At 47.1% G+C, this 24973-nt stretch overlaps 6 protein-coding genes across 6 annotated transcripts; 2 read left to right on the top strand and 4 right to left on the bottom strand.

The window, feature by feature from the left end:
- Window positions 1–2641: 2641 nt before the first annotated feature.
- Window positions 2642–3714, bottom strand: BT62DRAFT_303877 (uncharacterized protein). The gene is made up of 4 exons (XM_043180436.1): window positions 3348–3714; window positions 3160–3290; window positions 2960–3104; window positions 2642–2906 (listed from the first exon to the last, which is right to left on the bottom strand). The coding sequence occupies exons 1-4, from the start codon at window positions 3462–3464 to the stop codon at window positions 2712–2714; spliced, it is 588 nt and encodes a 195-aa protein (XP_043037394.1). The 5' UTR covers window positions 3465–3714; the 3' UTR covers window positions 2642–2711.
- Window positions 3715–6769: 3055 nt separating this feature from the next.
- Window positions 6770–8438, top strand: BT62DRAFT_1078088 (uncharacterized protein). The gene is made up of 5 exons (XM_043179357.1): window positions 6770–7453; window positions 7510–7532; window positions 7585–7693; window positions 7746–7857; window positions 7916–8438. The coding sequence occupies exons 1-5, from the start codon at window positions 7092–7094 to the stop codon at window positions 8351–8353; spliced, it is 1044 nt and encodes a 347-aa protein (XP_043037393.1). The 5' UTR covers window positions 6770–7091; the 3' UTR covers window positions 8354–8438.
- A 987-nt stretch (window positions 8439–9425) lies between these two features.
- On the bottom strand, window positions 9426–11284 carry BT62DRAFT_901367 (WD40 repeat-like protein; the record flags this gene model as incomplete). Its single annotated transcript, XM_043183454.1, has 4 exons — window positions 9426–9813; window positions 9863–10002; window positions 10054–10751; window positions 10801–11284. The coding sequence occupies 4 exons, from the start codon at window positions 11282–11284 to the stop codon at window positions 9426–9428; spliced, it is 1710 nt and encodes a 569-aa protein (XP_043037392.1).
- A 303-nt stretch (window positions 11285–11587) lies between these two features.
- Window positions 11588–13495, bottom strand: BT62DRAFT_1008571 (uncharacterized protein; the record flags this gene model as incomplete). The annotated part of the gene is made up of 8 exons (XM_043177458.1): window positions 11588–11646; window positions 11698–11899; window positions 11961–12010; window positions 12259–12667; window positions 12727–12838; window positions 12896–13004; window positions 13057–13079; window positions 13134–13495. The coding sequence occupies 8 exons, from the start codon at window positions 13493–13495 to the stop codon at window positions 11588–11590; spliced, it is 1326 nt and encodes a 441-aa protein (XP_043037391.1).
- A 1166-nt stretch (window positions 13496–14661) lies between these two features.
- BT62DRAFT_303826 (uncharacterized protein) lies at window positions 14662–15317 on the top strand. The gene is made up of 2 exons (XM_043180435.1): window positions 14662–15117; window positions 15172–15317. The coding sequence occupies exons 1-2, from the start codon at window positions 14769–14771 to the stop codon at window positions 15207–15209; spliced, it is 387 nt and encodes a 128-aa protein (XP_043037390.1). The 5' UTR covers window positions 14662–14768; the 3' UTR covers window positions 15210–15317.
- A 3691-nt stretch (window positions 15318–19008) lies between these two features.
- Window positions 19009–19863, bottom strand: BT62DRAFT_921547 (uncharacterized protein; the record flags this gene model as incomplete). Its single annotated transcript, XM_043184316.1, has 5 exons — window positions 19009–19260; window positions 19295–19397; window positions 19478–19549; window positions 19578–19648; window positions 19819–19863. 5 exons carry the CDS (start codon window positions 19861–19863, stop codon window positions 19009–19011), a joined length of 543 nt encoding a protein of 180 aa, XP_043037389.1.
- Window positions 19864–24973: the final 5110 nt, after the last annotated feature.

Raw genomic sequence — 24973 nt, 5'->3', positions numbered from 1 at the left:
CAGCAATGATTGGTGTCAAATTACCGCCACCCTTTCTTTCGAGACGGTACTCTCACACTTATACTATTGACAAGGGTGAGTCTATCATAACTGTCTTTCCCTATCTTCATAGCTTTTCTCTCAGATCTTATTGGCATACTGTTGAGAGGTATACTATGACGCGGTCATTCGTATATGTCCTGACGTTCTCCAGTCTCTCGTCCTTCGAGGCACCCGAAATGCATTCTCTTCACAGGAAGGAACGCACCAGGTCAATCGGAGGCGATCGCGATTCACGAATGATACCGATAGGATAGAAGTTTCGATCATATCCAAGAAGCTAATAGAGAAGCAGAAAACTTCGTTGAAAATGTCCATATGGCTTCGGCTACTCAAGATTTGTGAGAATTTTAGAAAGTCTGGCAGGCGAAAATGTATTAGCTGACTTGGGAAAGCCATTTTCCCTCCAGGTTTACGTCGACTACGGGGCCAAATGTCAGCCTATCAGGAAGGGAAGACTCACCATTAAAACTGCCAACACGCTTTCTTGTCCCGACATTCTCCGTATTCGCTTCTTCTGTATCGGTAGTCTATGGAGAAAGATAATAACGTAACAGTATGTTCTGAGCCTCATCTTATAAACTGCGCAACCTTAATCGCAGGCTTAGGCTGAGCACTATCAATGGTTGCCTAAATGACGTTGCAAAATCTCCGCCGATCTTAATTACGAATCACTCCCGTGGCACATTCTTCGTGTAGAGTTGAATTGTATGTCGCAACCAACATGATAATTTGGATCCCCCTTCCGAAGTGCATGCCACGCTGAAACAGTTTTCAAGAAGTTTTATCTCTCCTGCTTCCTTTAGAAACTGTGGGAAGAGTTTCAATATAAACTATAGAAAAGCGTGGCAATGCTTTTACGTCTTGTTGGTGACTGGACGATCAGCCTTGATGCAAGAAACTTTCGCACCTCGTTTGCTCTCTTCTTTTTTCGTCGGTAGGCCTCGTGTTATGTCGAGTGAACATTGCTCTTTCATATATCTACCAGGAAGGCGGTTGCTTCTTACGACCTCGATATCTCAAATCGTTCTTTCTCCTCGTAACAGATATACCCGAATCCTCGACTGCTACTCGTTAGTAGGACTTCTTGCAACTCTGTCATTCTGAAGCTGACGCACCACACATTGGCAGAACAATGGCTACTGAGATACTCTTCCAGGACGGTACCCGCTACTCTAGCCACAGTCGCCGACTTCATCATCAATTCCCTGGCTGATCCACATCGCCCAGTGTACTGTAACTTCACCTACACCGGTGCTCTCGGAGCGATCAACAATATTCCCACCATCGGGAACCTTCGCACTTCGCACCTTCGGAATGTCTGGAACAAATGTAAACTGGATGCGGCCTAGTGTACTGACATTCCGTAGCTATGCGTCTCGTGCTCGATGGCTATTATGGCACTGGTCCTTGAGCTTTGTTGGCTCATGAATGGGCAACCAATAAGTAATTGCGTGTCGGTATCTTGTCACCACCAGGGTCAACGGGCCGCCAGGCATCCTGACCGGTAGCATTGCGAAGTTACTTATTTGAATTATGGCCTTCTCGTAATCTCTCTGAATTATCACTAGCGGAAATGCTTCCAAGCTTGCAGCACGTCGTTGATAAAGGGTTTGCGGAATATCGCACCTATCGACGCCCATATCAAGCTGATTTAGCAAGCAATCGGATATGAGTCCGAGTCGACATGGCACCGACTTTCTCTTCCACTTGTCATCTGCGAACCGACAGCGAAGCTCATGTGCGCCAACAAGACGTTGCCTGTTCTTTACCAAGAGCTGTTGGAGCACATAATAAGCTTCAATCACGATGATACACCAGCGCTGAGAGCCTGCTCTTTAGTAGCTCATTCGTTTCTGTATAGCAGTCGAAGCCACATCCTTCACAAAGTCGCATTAGTTCGAAGTGACGTATCGCCCGCTTTGTTCGTGGCCTTCTCATTGTAGAACCTGCCCGCCTGGGAGCCTGAATCGAGCAGAGAGTATTCGAATGCAGATGCCTAGATTGCGGCAGCGAGGTATTCTGCAGGTCAAGGAGCAGCCTTGTGAGCGAGCTTCGCTACTCTGATATCCTATGGCCGAGTTTCTGATGCGTAATGGCAACCCGAGAAATCCGGGGAGGATTCTATGAGCCGAATCCTTAGACTTCAAAGAGGCTAGATATGATTTTACCCACGTTTACAAGCTGCGGGGTTGCGTGTTGACCATTCGCGAGCATTCTATATTCTGAGAATTGTATGAGCTCCAAATATATTTCTTTTTTCTTTCAAAGAAAGAGCATTTTGACTATGTATTCAATACGCAGGAACGTATACATGATCCCGAACCGGACCATCGTCCTTCGATCCTTGTCTTTAACAGTATTATCATCGGCACAGCACATTATATTGCAACAATTGTCTCATTCGGCCTGAGGGTCGCTGGGAATAAAGAATGCGAAAGCGGTGCTTTTACGGTCCCAATACCAATCTGTCCAACTTCAAGGACCACAGTATTCCTCCTTCGCAATCAGCCAAAGGCATGGTATCGATAATCTTGAAGTACTCAAGAAAGCGCGATGAGTCACTGCTCGAGTGACGCCGTATCTTCTCCTCATTTACCATTTCACCTTTCCGATTTCCAGACATTTGCAGCTTGATTCTTATACCTAAATATCTCTGTTATGAAGGTTCGCTATCCTGCGAGTGCCTCATAGCCCCGTTTACGCAGTAGAGCATTTGTGATCCGTTCTGAAATAAATGATGATCGCCGTTTCCTTGGTTCAGAGACAGTACAATCCTTCATGAGTTCCCACACGCGACTGTGTATTGTCGTTTCCTCAAGACAAATTGTCGATAAGCTGCATTCATTTGGGTGACGAGTCCAGGCCTAGAAAACGCATCAGCTTGACGCAACGTTTGAAGGAGACAGGGGAGTCTTGCTATTAGGAAAGAGTCTATCATATCCTTGATGTCTTCGGCCATTTCCCGAAGGTAAGCTTCAAAGACCCGGCGTTTGGTGAGCTTTCTATATCCGCCAAAGTCTCTTTTCACAGCTAACATTTTTGCTTTCACAATTTTGAGGGATCTGAGGCAAGAAGTGAGCGATGGCGATTTTTAAACTAAAGAGGATAGATACGTGCACTTGGATACAGGTGCCGTCCGTATAATATCTTGAGCACCAAAGGAGCGACATATGAATGAGAATGCGGTTTGTAATTGGTAGTAACAATTTGGTGACGTCTTGGGGGGTAGTAACGCGGCGCATTGCGATCTTGTAAGAAGAGAAGGATGAGCAAACGGTAGACTTGGTAGTAGAGTAGCGGCTCACTGATAATGATCTGAATAATGTTATCAATTGGGAAATGATAAAGCCACGGGGCGCGGCGGTCAGTGTTGCAATATAAGTCATCTTCATTACAACGGGTAAAGCACTTTCGTTAAGCATGTGGTTCCTTTGAATAGGCGCGTAGAAGTTGTCGGGAGTTATCTATGTACCATCTTATAATGGCTGGGTGCGGGACAAGTGTCAATGGGATTCCCACTCAAGAGCCATGGGTGTCATGGAGATAGTCAGGTGGTGGAGCGGACGAGACAGGAATACATTCGATAACGTTGTCTCTGTTACTCTATTGGGGTGAAACTCCGGCCATATCAATATACCTTTGGGCGCAAGTGGGAAAATATCACCATTCGAGAGATCGATACGCCTGTGAATGCAGAGATCGGCAATATAGTAAGTTTCACTCAGTATCGTGAAGACCCACAGACATATTGGTATGTGTCGTGACGGTAGCTTGATTGCGACCGTTTCAAGTCGGACTCGGATAAGTTGTGGATGAACAGAGGCGCCGAGTCCTCCGTACATAACGCAACAGATTTGCATGGCAGCAGCATGGAAATCGAAAGAACAGGGGTGCTCATACGGGCGTAATACCGTTTGGAGTGTATAGTTTGGGATGATAACCCGAGCATGGCGGAAACTTACTGAGATGTCGTAAGAAGCACAGCACGGAAAAATTTTCTAGGCGGCGTTTCTGGAAACCAATGAGGTTAATCTCCTCAATAAGTAATAATATAAGAAAGAGAACGAAGGGAAGTCGCATGCTGCAAGTATACGTCGTGACTACTGCTGCGCGCCATTTCATGTTCATGTGACGTTGCGGCATTGACGTTCTCGGAGTTATATGATCACTACCCATCGGAAGACGCTTCTGATATGGTCTGCCATTTCAAGACTCTTTGAGCGGACTGAGTGAGGTCGATATTGGTCAACGCCATCACCCATGTGATCTACAGGCTAAAAGCGGTCGTCTTTATAGCGCAGCTCAATGGTCTCGTATCTAGGAAGATACGACGGAAAGAGATGCTCACTGGATTCCAAAGAGTAAACCGTCAATACAAGATTGCAAACGTTCGATGTACAGAGTCCTTACCACGCCAAGTATTACTCGGAATTATATTTCCAAGTTGTGTTGAAATAAAGTATCGGTTACCACGTACCCGGGATTATGGAGAAAATCACACCCATTGCCTCACGTATGCATTGGGAAAGAGCCTTTGAAATTAGAGAAGAAGATTTTGTGTGAATGAATAATGCGTACTGGGCTCTTCGAATGCATTTAGAAGAATTAAACCAGTAGCAAGGTGAATATTGCTGGAGAGAATTCCAATACTGACAACATAGAGAAGCATTAAGCATTAGGAGACGATGTATACTAATGTCATGCTGATGAATATGAGCATCAGCGTGAAACAGAGATTGTGATAAAGAGGAGATAGTACGGTGAAAGGGAGAGGCAGGTATTGATACGGGCCATGAGTCCTGCGGCAGTCTGTGAAGTCCTCGGTACTGTCAATAAATATTAAATAATTAACAGCGTAAGACGGGCCCACATTTCCCCTCGCCATCTTGATTTTTGATTCTGAAGAACTCCGAAGAGCTGTGAGCAGCCTGCAGTGATCAAAGAAGGCAATTTCGCGTTAATGACCAGTTGGGAAACAAAGTTGGTGGTCGCACCTGTCAAGATTCCATACGCTTCCAAAAAAGGAGTCTGTTCACGTCGGACCATCCCTGGACTTCTGGTCACACGCATATTTGTATGTTTTATCTCTGGATGCAACATCTGAATCTTCGTGTACAGGCCTTCCAAAAAAAAGGGTTGATTGATATATCCGTTATCAGTCATGACGCCGGCCATCATGGGTGCATTCACTCTTGCCTATCGCGCCTTTATCTCTGGATGAAACATCTGAATTTTTATGTATAGGCCGACGTTGAAGAAGATGAAGAACGCTAGCGCCGACCTGGATCTCTTATCTCCCGTTTCCATATATTTCACACAAAGGGAATGACACTATTTAAGTTAGTGATGTGCGGGCTTTGGCTTGGGCCCAAGCCGGCCCTGAGCCCACTGTGGTGGGCTCGGCTCGTTGCTTTGAAAGCCCAAAGCCCTGGGATTTTTGTATGTGGTTTTTCCATACATTTACTGAGTGTTTTTCTATGATTTAGGAGGAATCAAATATGTATGCTATTGTTGGAGGATATCCGTCCATATACCCGTGTGTTTTACTTCGTTGATTATCACTCTTTCGATCGTCACTCGTTCTTACTTACCATATATATACATATGCCTCCTGTCCCTTCCCGATCGACTATATAGTCCAACCGTAGCTACCCGTGTGTTGGAATTGGAATTGATTCATAGCCCCGTAGCGACTAGAAGTGGGAACGTTGCCACATGGACGGCCATCACTAGCTATGCATTTCCTGGACTACGTACAGCTTAATTATTACCATAGGTACATTGGTTGTATTTAAGTAGCTGTAAGCTGGCTAATGAAGCCTCGCCAGCTTCTAAACCCAACTCTCTCTGGTATATTTTACACATTATATTTGGAGAAGAGACAGGAGAAGACAAGTGAATTCTCACACCATGTACCTCAGCCGTTTCACCACCGCTGTGCCCGACTGAGCTTCGTACTTTCTCGAAGCCTGAGCCCGCAAAAGCCGAGCCCATTAAGCTCAAGCCCGGCCCGCACATCACTACTTTAAGTTTCTGCAGTGTCTAGTTCGGAGTTTCCTGTGCAACGCCGCCAGTACTACCAACAATAGCGACGACGTCATCCGCTTGATAATGACGCGGTGTTGATATATGACGAAATGACGGACCGCGGCCCAGTTCAAATAGGGCTTCGCAGACGTACCGTATACGGTGTACGGCCGTATAGAGGACGGCCGTCAACCGTCATAAAAATTGGCCTTGCAAGGACCACTCAACGAGTATAAAAAGGCACGATCCTCACCATACCCCATCGCTCCCTTCTTCCTTCTCCCATCAGTGCGTTGTGAAGTCTTACCAACCTGCCTCTCCGCCCTTCTCCAATCCTTCCCAGGTCGCATCGCGTCCCCATCAGCTCTCTCCCCACGTGACTAACACCTAGAGAACCGATTCAACTGGCCGGGCGTATTTGGCGCGGTCACAAGGTTGATTCTGCGCACTGATTATATGTTCGTGATCCATATAGACACCTTCACATCGATATCTTAAGTTTCAACTGTGAAGTGTCCCGTGGAAAAACCGGGCCGCTATATGCTAACGTCAGGTTCTAACTTGGCTTTTCGAAGGCAGCTATTTGACAGACGCACTTTGTATCTTTGTGTCCTGACGGATGTGCCAACAGCCTTCGTGGAGATTTACTTACTCAATATGGTGATCTCTAGCTAGTTTCCCGCTCGACATCGGCTTGAAGCGTTACTTTCATCGTTCCTTCGGTTCTCCGGGCGTCGCGGGCCGACGGTTCTGCGATCGACGTCGTGGGAATTGTCATGTCTATTAACGTGTCAATATCATCGAAACGCTCGCCTGACTAAAACATCGGTTCTACATGCACGAATTGACCAATGGGCACTTCAGAAGCAGCGTGGCTCTGCAGTTTGTGGGCTTGAAGTTCTAAAGTCGCGGCACCTACCATACGTATGGGTTGCCGTTAACAAACCAGACTTTGATGTAGTTGAATAACTACCACGGATATAAATTCGACCCTTCGAAGAGTTCCTAACACTCCACCCATCATGTCTTCATCCCTCGACCTCGGCATCCCATGTTCGCAGTCGATTGTGACTGTCAAAGCCATAAATGTCGCCGGGCCTTCGACGATCCTTCCTGCAGCGCAAGTGCTTGAACCAGTTCTTCCGGGCTATGAAACAATGACAATGCCTGTCTACGCTTTCTTCATTGAACATAGGGCAACGAAGAAGCGCCTTATGTTCGACTTGGGAATGCGCAAGGACCAGGAGGGTTTACCCCCCGCGATTCAGCAGATGCTGACGATGTGGAGAAATCTTGGGTTTGGGATAGTTGTTGATAAGGATGTTTATGAGGAACTCCAGGAGGGCGGTGTCGACCCCGCCACTATCAGCACAGTCATTTGGAGGTAGCTTCTTTGTTGTTTGAATGTATTACAGCTGAATCTCGACTCTCCTTTTCTAGCCATAGCCATCTCGATCATACTGGTATTTTTGTTTAACTCAGATGTAAAAGTATGTTGATTAACAGGGTCCACAGGTGACATGTCCAAGTTTCCGAGTACCACAGAACTTGTCATTGGTCCCGGTATGGATACCCGTACTTTCCCCACCACTCCCGAGTCTCCCCTCCTCGAAAGTGACTTTGTGTTAGATTATCCAATCTCGCTCGTTCTATATCATGACTGACGTAAATCACAGAGGCCGCAAAGTAACGCAACTTGCCCTCGACGATTTCGTGCTTACTATCGGAGACTACGACGCCCTCGATTACTTCTCCGACGGTAGCCTCTACATTCTCAATTCTCCGGGGGTAAGAACTCTCAAATACTGCTTTTATAAAATGTACCATTGACCATACTGTTATATAGCACCAATCCGGACACATTACTGTCCTCGCCCGAGTCACTCCGACGACATTCGTGTTATTAGGCGGTGATTCGTGCCATCATATGGGTCAGATCCGCCCCACAGCTGACCTCTACAAGCACTTCCCCTGCCCTGGGCGTATCCTCGAGTCCCTCGGAGACCTCTCCGTTTCCTCGCGTACCACCCCTCTACTATCCGTTCCGTCTGGACAATCATCCTATGCTGATCCAGAGATTGCACGCGAAACAATCACTAAGCTAAGCACACTTGACACGAGCCCGGATATCCTGGTTCTGATTGCACATGACTGTACCGTTCCCGGTGTGATTGATGAGTTCCCTGAGAGCGTGAATGATTGGAAGGCGAAGGGGTGGAAGGAAAAATTGACATGGGCGTTTTTGGAGAAGGACAGTCTAGCGTTTAGATTTGGAAAGACTTGAGGTTTTTTTTTTGGTTTTATGGGGTTTATTTATCTTATCTTTGGCGTACCGAATGCATCCACCCAACTTGATCTTATTGCTTGCGTCCGCTCTGGATAACCATTTGGAAATCTGGGGGTCTTGCATCAAGTCTGATTTTCTTGAGCTCAAGTCAGGTAAATGAGTGGAAGCTAACCAAGCCCAGATGTTGTTGTATCAGCAAGGGTTCTGACGGCAGAGCGCTCTCGATGGGGATCGTAAGAAACGATTCAAATCTTCACATGAAATGGTTACTACTCTTCTCACTTCTCCGTCGATGTAGGATAAGGTCAGAAAAGGCCCCCTGCGGCGGTCTGTAGCAAAGTAATAACACGTAGGATATGGCCCACCTTTCCTGGCTTCGTTCTTGGTTTTCAATTCGTCAGAACCCAGAAGAAAGCGAGAATAACCTGCCAGTGATCCAAAGAATGCATTCTCACGAAAGATGCTTAGTCCCTGAGCGTCAGGGGTCCCATCACTTATATAACTTCCAAGGTACAGGAGTTGAACTGCTTGCTCGCTTGTTCATAGAGACCACGAGTTCGACCCGCGCAAATAAACAGTGGCTCTCTTCGGAGACACACCGAGCCAAGCGCTTTCGCTCTTTCACCTCGGACATGGTTCTTTTGCCGCGATAACTTTATTATGCTGCAGCTGAATCCACTTCATAGTTTTTGACGCGCCGATCATCATACAGTGAAATTATCGCTCACAAGTCCCCATGCCCCCCACAGCCTGAGGTTCCGAGTACCGTTGCTCACCGGTTACTTGTCAATCCGAAACCCAATAGACCCTCGTAAGCGTAACACCAGCACTCATGCTAAGCTAAGACTTTGGTCGAATTATACATCTTTCGAATCATACTGAACGAACTGCTCTATGAATCTCCCAACAGCATCTCCCGATCGCACAATACTCAAAGGCCGTATGTACTTTATTCTCTCTCGGCAAACCATGAAAAGAATGTATTCACAATGCGTGCATTATAAACGACCATTAAACTACCATATCAGTGCCGGGAACCGTAAAAAAACAACCAACCACCGCACCAGCCCTAAACATCCTTCCCAGGTTTCATACTCCAAATCTCCATAACAGTCTTCCCCGCCCTCCGGCACATAACCGCAAGCGTCTCCCTATCCCTCCCATACGCCACCTTCCACACACTCTCACTCGCCTCCGTCAGATCCCTCACAGGAATCCCCGTATCAGTCTCAAACAACTTCACCCGCCCGTCATTCCCACCCGTCACGAGCCACCGTCCATCGAACTGCAAACTCGTCACGCTCGAATCGTGCGCAGCGATACGGTGCAGCACACCGTACGACGACAATGAGAATGTAATCACCCGCCCGTCAGAGCCCCCCGTCGCGAGGATCGTAGGAGACAGCTGGAGCTGGCAAACGAGCGCCGTGTGTCCTTGCAACAGCGCAATGCAGACGCTGCACGCGAACAGGTCAGTCATTGCCAATGAAGGAGCCGTCAACATACCCAGTCTCAGCATCCCATACTCGAACAGTGGTGTCCAGACCTCCCGAAGCGATACGCACACCATCAAACGCGACAGAATATATCTGATGATAGTGCCCTCGCAACACATGAATGCACTGGCCCGTATCGACGTCCCATACCTAGATATTAATCAGAACAGGAAGGCGAGAGAGTCGTAGTTTTGTACAAACCCGGCAGGTATGATCATAGCTCCCACTGACCGCCCTATTCTCATAGACATCCAGACACCGCACACTATCATGGTGTCCAGCCAACACTCTCAGCATCTTCCCCCTCTGTACGTCCCAAACGCGTAACGTCGAATCCCGAGACCCACTAACTGCAATCGGTCGATTGTGCAGCATCTTGATGCACCGTATCGTCGACGTATGTCCATGCAAGACGTATATGCAGTATCCGGACTTGGCATCCCACACCCGTATGACTTTGTCGCAGCCGCCGCTGACGACGAGAGAATTCGGCTGGCCCCATCCTTCAGACGCACCACAGATCCCGAAATGGGGGTTCTCAGTGTCGTCATCCTCGCCATCCTCCTCGTCGGTTTCGCCCTCTAAACCAAGGGCAACTCGCAGCGAATGAGGAATATTCCACTCCTCGCCATCCTCCTCCATCCCCAGGCTCTCTTCCCTCTTTCTCCTTCTTCCTCCGCAACTGACTAAGCACACCCCCCAAACGCCGGATTCGTGGCCCACAAGAGTCCGAGCCAAAACACCTGTCCGAGTACTGAACACATGTATTCGCGAATTTGCGAGTCCGACCACCACCCAATCATCATCCAAGGCGATGGAGGTGATAACGCCGTTCGTTGGATTGACGACCGGCACACGGTGGGCACGAAGCAGGCGGCCGCCATAGCGCCAGTTCATCACTAGATGATTATGAGCTGTGCAGTAGACGTGAGGGGAAGACGAACTCACTGGTCGAGTACGAGTACTTGAAATGGGATTTGTAGGAAAAGAGCAACGTGCTGAAACGATGTCTCTGCTTTTTCTTTCCCTGCCCCCATATATCATCATCGTCATCCCCATCATCCAGAAAAGCTCTCTGCACCGGGGACCCAAACTCCCAAAGCCTACACATCCTCCTCCACACAGCCTCATCCTCCACGAGCGTCCTCCAATGTCGGCTCACTTGTGACGCCCTTCCTAGCGTTTTCGGGTCATCGATCCAGCTCAAAACGTGTAGCGCCAGCTCTGGCGGGAGGGAATAGAGAAAATCGCGCTTGAGCAAGGGCGCGATCGTCGTGGAGATGTACAGCAGTTCCGTGGGAGTGCAGGTGGATAGGAGCGCTGATATGTATTGGCGGCGGAGAGTCGGCGTTTGTGGAAACGGGGACAAGGAAAGCGCAACGTTAGATGGTCCAGGCGATGGTGCTGGTGTCGGTGGCGACGCTATAGGCATGTAGAGGGTCGCACTCGTCGGTTGACTGTCCATGAATCCCGAGTAGGCTGCATCGTATAGGTCGTTGCTCGACTCCATGCCAAACGATTTAAGCAATCCTGCCACTGTTATCAGTCAGTTTGATCCACAAATCAAGAAAGGGCGTACAGAAAACGTTCGTGGCGATTAAATTCGGGGGTTATTGGAATCGTTTGCCGCGACTAGACGACAACAAGAGCTGGTGGTACCCTGTAACAGAGGGAAACAGTGGTATCCTGTAAGTCTATTGGACTGATAGATATATAAAAAGGGATCCGTGGGCAATTAGATGGTATATGGACGCCCCAAAACGATGGTGGAGCCAGGGAGGACACGGAAGGAACCTATATAGGGTCACATTAGCCCGAGTATCGCCGCTCTGAGTACTATCTTACCAAGAAAACTATTATACACCCCTTTCGCCCACCGAAGGCGAGAAGAAGAGGGAAAGAAAGTAAAGTCCCTCCTGCCGATGGTGAAGGGTTGAAATGAAAGTGTAACGGAAACTGGGGTTAGGGTTCGGATGCCAAGACCGATTATTTGGTTTCCTTTTCTGACCTTATCCAACATCAACGGAGAAATGAGAAGAGTAGTAACCTGACCCCGAATCAAACGCCTTCCTACCCCGTTTCATGTGAAGATTGGAATCGTTTCTTACGATCCTCAGTCGAGAGCGCTCCGCCGTCAGAACCCTTGTTGATACAACATCTGGGATTGATTAGCTTCCACTCATTTATCTGAATCCTGTCAGAGCGCGCATTAGACAGGACCTGACTTGAGCTCAAGAAAATCAGGGTTGATGCAAGACCCCCAGATTTCCAAATGGTTATCCAGAGCGGACGCAAGCAATAAGATCAAGTTGGGTGGATGCATTCGGTACGCCAAAGATAAGATAAATAAACTCCCATAAAACCAAAAAAAAAACCCTCAAGTCTTTCCAAATCTAAACGCCGGACTGTCCTTCTCCAAAAACGCCCATGTCAATTTTTCCTTCCACCCCTTCGCCTTCCAATCGTTCACGCTCTCAGGGAACTCGTCAATCACACCGGGAACGGTACAGTCATGTGCAATCAGAACCAGGATGTCCGGGCTCGCGTCAAGCTTCCCTAGCTTGGTGATTGTTTCGGTAGCAATCTTCGGATCAGCATAGGCCGATTGTCCGGACGGAACGGATAGTAGAGGGGTGGTACGCGAGGAAACTGAGAGGTCTTCGAGGGACTCGAGGATGCGCCCAGGGCAGGGGAAGTGATTGTGGAGGTCAGCTGTGGGGCGGATCTGACCCATATGATGGCACGAATCACCGCCTAATAACACGAATGTCGTAGGAGTGACTCGGGCGAGGACAGTAATGTGTCCGGATTGGTGCTATATATAAGTATGGTCAATGATAAAATTTTATAAAAGCAGGGTTTGAGGGTACTCACCCCCGGAGAATTGAGAATGTAGAGGCTACCATCGGAGAAGTAATCGAGGGCGTCGTAGTCTCCAATAGTCAGCACGAAATTGTCCAGGGAAAGTTGCGTTACTTTGCGGCCTCTATAATGTGATTTACATCAGCCATGATATAGAACGAGCGAGATTGGATAATCTAACACAAAGTCACTTTCGAGGAGGAGAGACTCGGGAGTGGTGGGGAAAGTACGGGTATCCATACCGGGACCAATGACAAGTTCTGTGGTGCTCGGAAACTTGGACATGTCACCTGCGGACCCTGTTAATCAACATACTTTTATATCTGAGTTAAAGAGGAATACCAGTATGATCGAGATGGCTATGGCTAGAAAAGGAGATTCGAGAGTCAGCTGTAACATTTAAACAGTAAAAAAGTTACCTCCAAATGACTGCGTTGATAGTGGCGGGGTCGACACCGCCCTCCTGGAGTTTCTCGGGAACATCCTTATCAACTACTATTCCAAACCCAAGATCTCTCCACGTCGTCAGCATCTGCTGAATCGCGGGGGGGAAACCCTCCTGGTCCTTGCGCATTCCCAAGTCGAACATAAGACGTTTTCCCGTAGCGCTATGTTCAATAAAGAAAGCGTAGACAGGCGCTGTCATTGTTTCATAACCCGGACGAACGGGTTCAAGAAAGAACGCTGCGGGAAGAAGCGTCGAAGGCCCGCCGACATTGATGGCTTTGACAGTCGCAATCGACTGCGAAGATGGAATGCCGAGGTCGAGGGATGAAGGCATGATGGTGACGATGTTAGAAACTCTTCGGAGCGTTGATTTTATATCAGTTGTAGTTATTCAACTACGGTTATAGCTCTGGGCATCAAAGTTCTGTTTGTCAGTCATGCGTATGATTGGTGCCGCGGTTTGAGTCAGGCGGGACTTATGCTTCAGTCATCTGATGCGCTGTCAGTAAGGCAGAAACTGCGCAGGCACGCTGCTTCGGAAACGCCCATTGGTCAATTCGTGCGTAGAGAACCGGTGCGTTAGTCAGTCGAGCGTTCCGATAATTAACGCGTTACTAACAATGCAAATTTCCGCGACGTTGATCGCAGAACTGTCGGCCGGCATCGCCCGAAGGAACATGTAAGTCATCCGATGTCGAGCGGGTGGCTAGCCCCGACGTCGGCTGATCTCGTGGCAGCAGAATTGCGGGCAACTGATTCTCCTGCGAAAGCTGTTCGCAAATCCGTCAGGACACAAAGATACAAGGTTTGTCTGTCGAATAGCTGTTTTCAAGGACCAGGTCAGAACCCATTAGCCCATAGCGGCCCGGTTATTCCACGGGTCAAAGGGAGAAAATAATGTCAGTGACGTGATGCGAAAAGAGTGTATGTGGTCCGCGAATATATGGCTAAGTGTGCAGAATCAACGTCATGCCCAGGCCGCATACATCCAACCCAACTCAACGGGTTGCATGTTGTTCGCGCTGGGGGAGAGCTGGTGGGAGACAGGTGCGTGGGCGCGTGACGGAGACCGGGAATGAGGTTGGTACGATTTCACAGTCGCACGCTCACTGCTCCAGGCGAACGCGGAAGATGATGATGATGGAGGAAGGAAAGAGGGAAGCGATGGGGTATGGAGCCACTCCACGCGACATCTTTTCATAACATCTTCGACCCGTCAAAGTCCCTCTCGCATACGAATGCTGATCCGATTCAGGACACTCCCGACAGTTTCATGGCATGGATGGCCTCACATCCAAGTCAGAATTCGGAGAAGTTATACCAGAACACCCCGCACCGCAGTGATCCCGTCCGGGTTCGATCCCTTTGGTCTGGAAGAGGAGGAGGCCGGTAACGCAGAGGCTCACTGGTAGCGACCCGGACTCCGGAGCAAAGATCCTACCAGGTACATCCACCAACAATCAGAGCATCAGCTGTACAAACACGAATATGTCCCATGCCACGATGTCCCCGGCGAGTTCGAGGCTTGGATAACGCATCTCCTGGAGCGGAAGACGGTCGATGTCGCAGGGTACTACTGGAAACCAGTGGCGTTTCCACGTGTGGACATGCCCAAGGATCCCGTCGGGTTTGTCCGCTGGTTTGACTCCCTTGTGTCGAAGGCCGACAAGACCTTCCATCGCGGCGCCGTTCGCGATGAACAAACCAACAACACATTCATAGATGTGCTATCGGCCGGCCCATCGGGGTCGACGACAGCAATGATGGGACATTCGTACCTTCAATGCAACCTCCCATGGTATGCACCTCCACCAGTACTCTATGCCCCCATTCCCAAAGTCATCGTCGCGGTGCCCAGCTGGCTTGGTGGAGGGTCACTGTTCATGCTTGTGCCTCACACATGTATTGTAGTCGACGAAGGGAAGCGCGGTCCGAATATCGAGGCATATCTACAAGGTTCTGTTTTATTTCTTTTCAGAATGAGAACAGCATTCCAAACTCACTTCTAAGACCAAGAAGAACCAAAGGTACATTTGACAGAGCGCTGAGCTTGATAATGTCGCTGCTGGCTTCCTCGAGAGTGGTGGTTCCTCATCAGTGAGCGGAAGATAAACATTGCACTATCTGATAGAGATGGCGAGGTGATAGACGATGCTGCTGCTAGGGACTGAGTACCGGGATGGTGGTGGAAGGAAGGAAAGAAAGATGGAAAGGCCTTAACGGATGGACAACCATCACGGCATCGTGACAACCTCGTCCTCCCTTCAAACAATGACGCAATATCTATTCCTTCTAACAGAGACCGCCTTTTTCAGCTCCCCGTGTATGGGTTTGCATTCAAAGAAGACTGGTAAGGAACTACCCATGCATCTTCTGGTCCTTTCTTGTTGCTTTTTGTAACTGAGCGAGCACGTTGTACTGGCCATATTTCGTTCTCTACTGCATCTGAATCTCTGGATTGCCAAGGCAATAGCCATGAGGGATGCTCTCCTGTATATCCCCATTAGTCTTATCACACTGCTACACTGACTCGCGTTTCCAGATGGTATAGGTCCTACGAGGACGTATTCGCCTAATGATTACAATAGCTACACCGTACGGTTACACTGTCCTCATAAGATTAATATGAATGCACGTCCCTGCTCTCCAATCGCTTCGATTTATGTGCATCAACAAGTTCCCACTACGGTTTCATGATGCTAGAGAGGAGTTGAGGGGTACTTTTGACGAGGGACGGGTCGTTCATACGAGACCAGATCAAGGTAAGATTTCCGGGCTGCTCATTCGTGCTGGGTCTAACCATTTTTATCGCAGGTTATTAGAGAATATACAAATTCGTTCCCAAGGCATAGTCTGTCCACAGAGAAAAATGGTTGTCCTGACGGGCTTACAACGAGGAGGGAGTTTAGTGTTAGCTGGAGATGGTGCAGACGTCACCGCTCGTATCTATCCATTTTCTCTGGGTTTTTTTCCGGAAAGATATGAGGACACAAAGAAAAAGACGGTCGTCATTGTCCATTCCGTACGGGCTTGACCGTAAGCATCTCTGAACCCTGGAGCATCAGCTATGCCGAATGAGATTTTACAACTGCGAATCGTGAAGTGACTACGTAGTTATGCTACTTCGTCTTCCGGATTCGTCTTTCATCCTTCCCAGAGAAAGACCGCAGGACGCCAGAACTGGTGTCTAAATTCTGCTGCAGGGTAGATTGATCTTTAATCCTTTATCGTGGGATCATCCTTTCGACTAGAGGGTGCAGGATTTGATACCTTGGATGGGTAGGAACCAACTAGAATACTAAGTAGTCATCTCAGTGAAAGGCGATATTGTTATAGGATCAGACTTGGCTTCGTTTCTACAATGTAAATGTGCTTACTTAGACTGCAGCTCTATCCATATCTGTACATTCTGATGCCTTTCAGATTAATGCTACTGGATCTAATGAATAGTATTGAGTCATTATCCATAAAATCATGCCTTACGAGGCTTTGAATGAGCTAAACAAATTTTTCATAGGCATTCGATTTGTTCCTCAAAGCTTTGGAGGGCAGCAGTGACCTGTTTATTGACACCAAGATTTGGGGTTCAACATCAGTAGAGTAGACTTGATTTATCATCTGTCCATTTAACTGGCCTCGGTTGACCAAAATTGTCCCCATTTCTATGCAGTGTGGCTTTATAGATATACAATGAATAAATCAATATTGCATCAGATGAGATCCCTCAACACATTTTACATCCAAATTCAAGATCTAACTTTAGAAAGTTAGATACATCGAGCATAACACAGCAATTGAATTCTGCAAAAATGTACTCCCTAGACTGCACTGTTCAAGAAAAACAACTAACTCCCACAAAGAAGGCTACCACCAGGGCTTGAACCCGGAATTATTTGTGGACATCTAAGCCACACAGCAACAGTTAAGACAGTATATGAACTGAACAACTGTGTTTATTGTAAGCTCAGATAAAGACCTTGTTCATGTCCAGATCCCAAGTAACTTGGAAGCAGCAATGAGACTTGGAGTTGTAATGAAAAGAAAACTTCCAAACAAGAAATCTGCATGCTGTCATTTTGGCATTCAACAGTGGTACCACACCAGAGCTGTTGAGATGGAGCTAGGGTAAACATTTAATCACAGAGAAGGGCACAATCATTCATGTCAATGGGGATGCTCTGTTGGATACATTGTCTTGCAAGGTTATTGTCATTATAATGAGGTAATATTGACAAGTATTCCTCTGAGATCTTCTGCAGGGCATCAGTCAACATTCATGTCTTCAATGAATGCCATGTATGTCCCATTACCTCAAAGCATACTACTGCAATCCAACACTGCAAAAATGCACCTGCTAGACTGCAATATTTGAGGAAATATAAACACTCCCCTACTTAAGCCTGTCACCAGGACTTGAATCCAGAATACATAGTAGACACCTAAATCAAGCAAACAGCATATATATAAGACAAAGTATATGAAATGAACAACCCTATTTTATTGCATTGTAAACTCAGATAAAATTCTCATTTGTATCTAAGATTGATTCCACATCCCAAGTAACTTGGAGGCAATAACAAGACTTGGAGCTGTAACAAAAGGAGTACTTCCAAATGAGGATTCTGTGTGCTGTCATTCTGGCATTCAACAGTGGTACCAGGCCTGACCAGTTGAAATGGAGCTAGGGTACAAATTTAATGGCCTTTCTGTCAGCTGCAGAGAAAGGCACATTCAGATTGGAGATAAAAATGTGCATAATGAAAGTAACAGTCAAGATGAATTCATCACATTTATCTGCACAACTGACTCTCTGTTGGATACTTTGAATGATACACTATCCTCTCCATACATACAAGTGTACACTCTAGCATGTTGATTGGTGCACTACACTCACTGCCAGACATTATCAGTCTTGTCTTGCAAGCCCAATGCTTATCTCTCCTTGGGAGGAAGATGGAAAAGCACAATCCTCCACTGCAGCAAGACATTAGCAAGGGCAGCCATAGCCTTGATGGCACACAGGCATGTCACTGCATAAGATGGAAACAAAAAGGAACATAACTCTCCACCTCCTCTCATCAACACTACTTGGAATGGCATTTATCCAAATTGATGAGCAAGCATTCATAGTGTGACTGGCACAGTATAGCTGTCATCCATCATGAGATAGATGCATCCTCACAGAATTTGTGGCATCTGACAGTGAGTGAGAACACAATTCAGTGTTGAGGACATATAGAAGGACATTCCACAGCCATAGCTTGTGTCCCTTTCAATTCAGAGATGTATGGGTGAATCAGTTGCATTAGAGAATGAAATATGGCCATGAAGAAGAAACTCTGTAGTTTCCTCAGTCAGTACAAAGAGCAATAAGAATGGATCAAATGATACACAGGCAGTTCCTTTGAGATCAAGCCTGTGCACTACTAGCTGAAAGAGGTGAACCCATTAAAAGAGAGGAAGAAACTCATAGAAGGAATTACACCATCATGGATGTCAAGCTCAAAGTTGAAGGGGTTGAAGGTGAACAGGTCATGATGGGGCCATGATGGTTATCCTTCCTGCACCACTCTATACCTTCCTGTCTTTCTTTTCTTCCACCATCACCATTAGCAACAGCATTCTCTATCACCTCACCATTTCTACTGAACTGCTCTTCTCCTGCTCACCAATGAAGAACTGTTGATCTCAAGGAAGCCAGCAGCAAAATATTGTTGAGCCTAGTAGTCAGTCAATCATATCTTCAGTTCTTCTTGATCTTAGAAGTGAGTTTGGAATGCTGTTCTCATTCTGAAAAGAAATAAAACAGAATTTTGTAGATATTCCTTGCACACTTCCCATGGTTGATTATGATACATGTGCATGAGGCACAAGCATGAATGATGACTCTTCACCAAGCCAGCTGGGCACCATGATGATGACTTTGGAAATAGGAGCATAGAGGACTGGTGGAGGTGGATGCCATAAGAGATTGTGCTGAGGGTATAGATATCCTATCATCACCATCATTGACCCTAATGGACTGGCTGATAGTGCATCTATGAATGTGTTGTTGGTTTGTTCATTGTGAACAGTGCTGCAATGGAGGGTCTTGTCAGCCTTCAACACAAGAGAGTCAAACCAGCAGTCAAACCTGATGGGATCTTTGGGTATGTCCACACATGAAAGCACCATTGACTTCCAGTAATACTCTGCACCATTGACTCTCTTCTGCTCCAGGAGATACATTATCCAAGCTTTAAACTCACCAGAGACATCATAGTGTGGGACATATTCATATTTGTACAGCTGATGCTCTGATTGTTAGTAGATGTACCTGGTGGAATCTTTGCTCCAGAGTCTGTGTTGCTGCCAGTGAGCCTCTGTGTTACCAGCCTCCTCTTTGAGACTAAAGAGATCAAACTTGACAGAGTTACCATGGTGCAGGGTGTTCTGGTATAACTTCTCCAAATTCTAACTTGGATGTGAGGCCATCTATGCTATGAAGCTGTCAAGAGTGTCATGAATCAGATCAGCAACACCATTCATATGTGGAAGGGACTGTGACAGGTTGAAGATGTTATGAAAAGATGTTTCATGGAGTGGCTTATACACAGTGCAGTTCACCTGCTCTTATTGAGTTCCACATTCCTTTCAACAATAAAATGATGTACTCACTGAGGATCTTTCCATGTAGTCAAGTTCTATATCTTCTACTGGCATAGCTTGGAGTCTCATAAACCTTGAAAGCAAGATCTCAAATTGTGTGGCAATGGTGGATGACAAATAACCAGCTCTGAATGCCTCTCTCTTTGTTTTGTTTTTGCACAGTTGGAAAACAAGATATGGCTATCTCCTCCTACAACTAGCATTCTGCATTTTAGATTGTGTATATTTTGTTTTTAAAACTGGACAGATTGAGGTCTTTCCTATGTCATGGTGGTGGACATTTTGAGGGGAGTAGCTCATGTCCAAATGTGGGAGTCAAGGTAAGTGAGCTTCTTGCTTTTTGGTTTTGCAGTCTTGTCCATCACTTACAATGTAGAATGCTCAGTTAGAGCTCTCTAATGTGTAGTTTTTGTTTCTGTTATCTAGTGGATCAACATCAAGTGGTGATGATGTGAGCTACTCTCTGTCTCTTCAGCTTTGTGACTAGATGAACTCCACTCAGATATGTACAATGTCAGCTATTGCTTCTTGTATGAACTTATTGCTACACCATTGTCAAAGCAGAAGCCATTCATATAGAAATGTCTTCAGCAGCTTATGCCACTGAAAAGCATCACCTTCCTATGAATACAGCTCCAGGACCATAACCCATACCTAATGATATGACTTACTTAATCACTTGCCAGGTGCAGAGATGATTGCTTTCTCTGTTTGACCTCAGTTGCACGTGACTAATAACACATGATAAATGATTGCTACCTCGTATTTGGGTATAACGATCAAGTCCACAGATATCAATGGAAGTGCTGTCAAGGCTTTTTAAGACAAGTAGGCTCGAGAGTGAAAGTGGTATGGATAAACTTTAGCTCGAAGCTGGGGATTACCAGCGAGAGCTGACCTCCTTAAATACTACTGGATAATGTCTAAATATATACAACTACTTATTGTGTGTTGCTGTGTCCTTTGTGCCCATTGTCCTAGGGCATTACTACCATACATAAAAGGTTCGTTGTGCGTTGTCGAGTGCTGTCTCTTTGTCGAAAGACAATGGTGGATATGGCTAGTGGTGCTGACTAGATCCCCATGATCCTAAACGCTTGTCTTAGCGCCGTGACTAAGCACAGATAGGGGTTTAAAGTGAGAAAAGTAGTAAAAATCGTAACATTACCCCCTCGTTAAGACCATCGTCCCGATGGCTTAATTAAGGGATAATTCATACTCGTGTATGGCTGCCTCCACGTTCATATATTTTTCGTTGACCCACTGATTAGATTCTGGGCCATATCCCTTCCAGCTGACCAGATAGTCGACCGTTGTTGTCATTCCGCCCCCTTTTGCTTTGACCCGATGGAGTTTGTGGTCTAGGACATGATCAATTTTGAAGTGTTCCTCGTCGTCGATTAAATCTGGTGGCGGGGGAGGTGGTTGTTCCTGGTTAGGGAAGGCTGGCACTATGTAAGGATGTAACAGCGTTTCATTGAAGACATCATGGATTTTCCAAGTTTGTGGTAAGCGCAGTTTGTATGTGCTTAGACCGACGGTTTTTATGACTGTGAAGGGGCCTGTTTGCTTGTCGTCGAGTTTCTTTTTTGGACATGGTAAGTGAAGGTTTATTGTGTCCAACCATACTTTATCGTTTGGTTGGTATGTATGGCTGGGCCATCGATGTTTATCGTAGTTCTTCTTCATTGTTGTGCTGGCCTTTTCCAGCGCTGCCTTTGTTTCATTATGGATTTTTTCCATGTTGGCTGCAAAATCAGATGACGCAGGTGTAGTCGTTCGGAGATGATTTGATCGAGTTATGTATGGGTGACAACCATGATTTATGAAGAATGGTGTCTTCCCTGTCGCGGAGTGTACGCGGTTGTTATGCTGAAAGGCTGCGAGCACAAGCCATTCCATCCAATCGTCTTGATGGTAATTGATGAAAAGCCGTAAGTATTTTTCGACTTCCTGGTTAACGCGTTCCGTTTGCCTGTCTGTTTGAGGGTGATAGGCAGTGGACGCGTTCTGTTTGATGTTTAGAATGCGGTACAAGTCGGTGATAAATTTTGAAACGAATTGGAGACCCCTGTCTGAGATGATGACTTGGGGCATGCCATGTTTGGCATATACTTCGTCTCGTAGGATTTTGGCCCATCCTTCCGAGTTTAATTCCGTGGAACATGGGATTGGGATGATCGCCTTGGAGAATCGATCTACTATGACGAGAATTGCATCGTAGCCATTACATTCGGGCAGGCCAGTGATCATATCGACTGAAATATGTGTCCACGGGAGAGAGGGTACCTCATTAGGGTGTAGAGGCGCTGCTCAGGCTTGTGTCGAGGACTTTTCCCGTTGACAGGCTTCGCAAGCCTTTACATATGTCGCTATGTTGTTTCCCATTTTCGGCCACCAGTACTCTCGTAGGACAAGTTCTTTGGTTTTGGCAATGCCCAGGTGGCCTGCCGTTATGTGATCATGGCAGGTGGCGATGATCTCACCACGCAGTTGTTGGTCATGGGGAATATAGATGCATCCGTCATAGCAGATTAAACCTCCTTCCTTTGTCATTCCTCATTCATGGTTGAGTGAAGGGGCCATCCGTTGATCCCACTTGTGACTGTCTCACATTGCACTTTTGATCCGTTCATGTATATCTTCCTCTGTTGGCATTATCATGGCTCGGAAATGTTCCAGCCTTAATAATGTTACTCCTTTGTTGTCTGTTCCCCCCTGATTGTGGTCCGATCATCGGCTCAACAGGTCGGCTTTCTTGTTTGCCATTCCTGCTTTGTGATGTAGGGTGTATTGGTATTGGCTGAGCTCTGTTACCCAGCAGGCTTGTCGTCGATTGAGTTTCTGCGGCTGCCGGAAATATCGTAGGTTTTGATGGTCTGTCCAGACCTCGAATATTTCCTCGGCTCTGATGAGATAATGTCGCCATTCTTCTAGAGCAAGCATGATGGTGAGCAATTCTTTGTTGTAGATCTCGTAGTTCTGTTCCGTGATGGTTAAGGCCTTGGAGAGGAAGGCTACGGGGCGCCATTTCCCACCCTGTTCCTGAGAGAGAATGGCTCCTATTGCCCCCTCACTGGAATCGGCTTCTACCCTGAATTTTCCTTTCTGGGTTGGGATGGCCAGTACAACGTCTTCCACTAGTCGTTGTTTGAGGTTGTTGAAAGCGGTTTTTTGAGGGAGCCCCCATCCCCAGGGGGCATTGCCTGTTAATTGTGTCATTGGGCAGATGATCTTGCTGTAATCGTGAATGAATCATCGGTAAAAGTTTGTGAACCCAAGGAATGACTGTAATTCCTTTTTTTTGCTGGGTTCCAGCCACTCGGTGACCCCTGCTACTTTTATCGGATTCATTCGGATGCTTCCTTCACTGATGATCACCCCAAGGTATTCTGTTTCCAGTACCTCGAATTCACACTTTTCTGCTTTGAGAAATAGTTTGTGCCTCCTCATCAGGGACAACACTTTCCGTACTAGACCCTGATGTTCCTCCTTTGTTTTGGATATGATTAAGATGTCGTCGAGGTAGATCGTTACCTTCCCAGTGGAGATGAGGTCTTTAAAGATATCGTTCATCATCCATTGGAAGGTAGCAGGGGAGTTTGTGAGTCCGAAGAACATGACCATTGGTTCGAATAGTCCCCGATTGGTGCGGAATGCAGCCTTCCATTCGTCCCCCTCCTTGATTCGGACATTATTGTATCCCCATCGTACGTCAAGTTTTGTGTAGTATTTGGCGCCTCGGAGTTTGTCCATCAGCTCCGAGATTAAGGGCAGTGGATACCGATTCTTGATGGTCATCTTGTTGAGCTTTCGGTAATCTTGGACTGGTCGGAGTTTTCCATCCTTCTTTTTGACGAAGAAGAAGGGAGAAGCCATGGGGGATTTCGAGGGACGGATTCTGCCGCTGGATAGGTTTTCATCCAGGAACTTGTCAAGTTCCTGCTGCTCGTAGTGGCCGAGTGGATAAGTCTTGCAATCTAAATTGGCATTGGTGTTGGGGATTAGTTCGATTGCGTGATCCCAGGGTTTTGGAGTGGGCAATTCGTCGAAGCTCTCTTTTTCAAAGAGATCCCTATAGTCTCTTGCCCACTCGGGTACCATCTCCTCAAACGTCCTCTTGCCCTTCCCTTGGTTCGCCTTAGTGGCCAAGTCATTCACATGGTGAATGGCCCATATGTGGATTTCCTTCTGGAGATCTACCGCGAGTATGGTTTCCCCGTCTTCCATCTCCTCATCCCACCGGTCTTCAGGGTCCTCATCTGATAGTTTGAATGGAGTTTTTCTGCATCTGCATCTGGCAAAGGTGACCCGACCGGTCTTCCAATTGATCAACGGGTTGTGGCGGATCAGCCAATCATGGCTGAGGAAGAGCTCTTTTGTCCTGAGATCTGTTACTGCCAGGTCGATTCGCTTGGAGTGATCTCTGATGGTCAGTCTGAGTTCGACGAACTCCGTGATGGAACCGGCCTGATTCTTTGTTCCATCGGCATTGTATACTGGTATTGGGGCCGCCGTTGCTCTGGTCGGGAGCTGATATTTGTCGACGAAGGCTCGGTTAATTGAGCTCCCTGTACAGCCGCTGTCGATCAGGGCGGTTACTTGGTATGTGGCCCAGGAGGTTAGTACCTCGATTTGTCCTTTTGTGGTTAGATCTCGTCCAGGGGTTTTAGTTCGTAGGATGTATTTTTTTGGTCCATGGAGTTCGTCTAGCCACTCGAGGGCGCGATAGCATTCGGCCTTCTTGATCCCCTCAACCAACTCATCCACCACTTCTTCAGCCCTTGCCCGGTGGATCCAGTTTCGAAGCACAGCTTTTGCCACTGCTTCGTCCTTGGCATCCCTGATGGCTCTCCATGTCCATTCGGTGTCGAATGGTTTGAGCCACGTGGTGGGACTCTCTGTCCCTGTTCGGCCCGTAGGCGTTTGAGTTTTTTCTTGCGATTCAATGGTGTGTTCTTCAAGTGACCTGAGTATATTCAAATGCATAGATGTAGCTACAGGAGTACTATCAGTCCGACTAGTGGCTACTGTTGACACACCATCAAGTTCTTTGGCCAGTTCAGTGGAATCGCTCACTGGCTGGCCCCGTCTTTTACCTCCTCAACTTTGGTTTCCTTTCCGAGATCTTCTTCCTCCTTCTGAAGTTCGGCGATCTGCGCCC

Source organism: Guyanagaster necrorhizus, assembly GCF_019112545.1.
Source record: "Guyanagaster necrorhizus MCA 3950 unplaced genomic scaffold BT62scaffold_20, whole genome shotgun sequence".
Lineage (NCBI taxonomy): Eukaryota > Fungi > Basidiomycota > Agaricomycetes > Agaricales > Physalacriaceae > Guyanagaster > Guyanagaster necrorhizus.
This window is presented reverse-complemented; position numbering and strand designations above follow the sequence as displayed.

Excerpts from the sequence above, each read along its gene's own strand:
- BT62DRAFT_303877 (XM_043180436.1), bottom strand. The coding sequence starts at position 3,464 with ATGCTTAACGAAAGTGCTTTACCCGTTGTAATGAAGATGACTTATATT. Across the intron at positions 3,291-3,347 it reads CATTATTCAGATCATTATCA|ATCGCAATGCGCCGCGTTAC; the intron begins GTGAGCCGCTAC and ends TCTTCTTACAAG. Across the intron at positions 2,907-2,959 it reads TGATAGACTCTTTCCTAATA|GCCTGGACTCGTCACCCAAA; the intron begins GCAAGACTCCCC and ends TGCGTTTTCTAG.
- BT62DRAFT_1078088 (XM_043179357.1), top strand. The coding sequence starts at position 7,092 with ATGTCTTCATCCCTCGACCTCGGCATCCCATGTTCGCAGTCGATTGTG. Across the intron at positions 7,533-7,584 it reads TAGCCATCTCGATCATACTG|GTGACATGTCCAAGTTTCCG; the intron begins GTATTTTTGTTT and ends CAGGGTCCACAG. Across the intron at positions 7,858-7,915 it reads ACATTCTCAATTCTCCGGGG|CACCAATCCGGACACATTAC; the intron begins GTAAGAACTCTC and ends ACTGTTATATAG.
- BT62DRAFT_303826 (XM_043180435.1), top strand. The coding sequence starts at position 14,769 with ATGCCCAAGGATCCCGTCGGGTTTGTCCGCTGGTTTGACTCCCTTGTG. Across the intron at positions 15,118-15,171 it reads TATCGAGGCATATCTACAAG|ACCAAGAAGAACCAAAGGTA; the intron begins GTTCTGTTTTAT and ends CTCACTTCTAAG.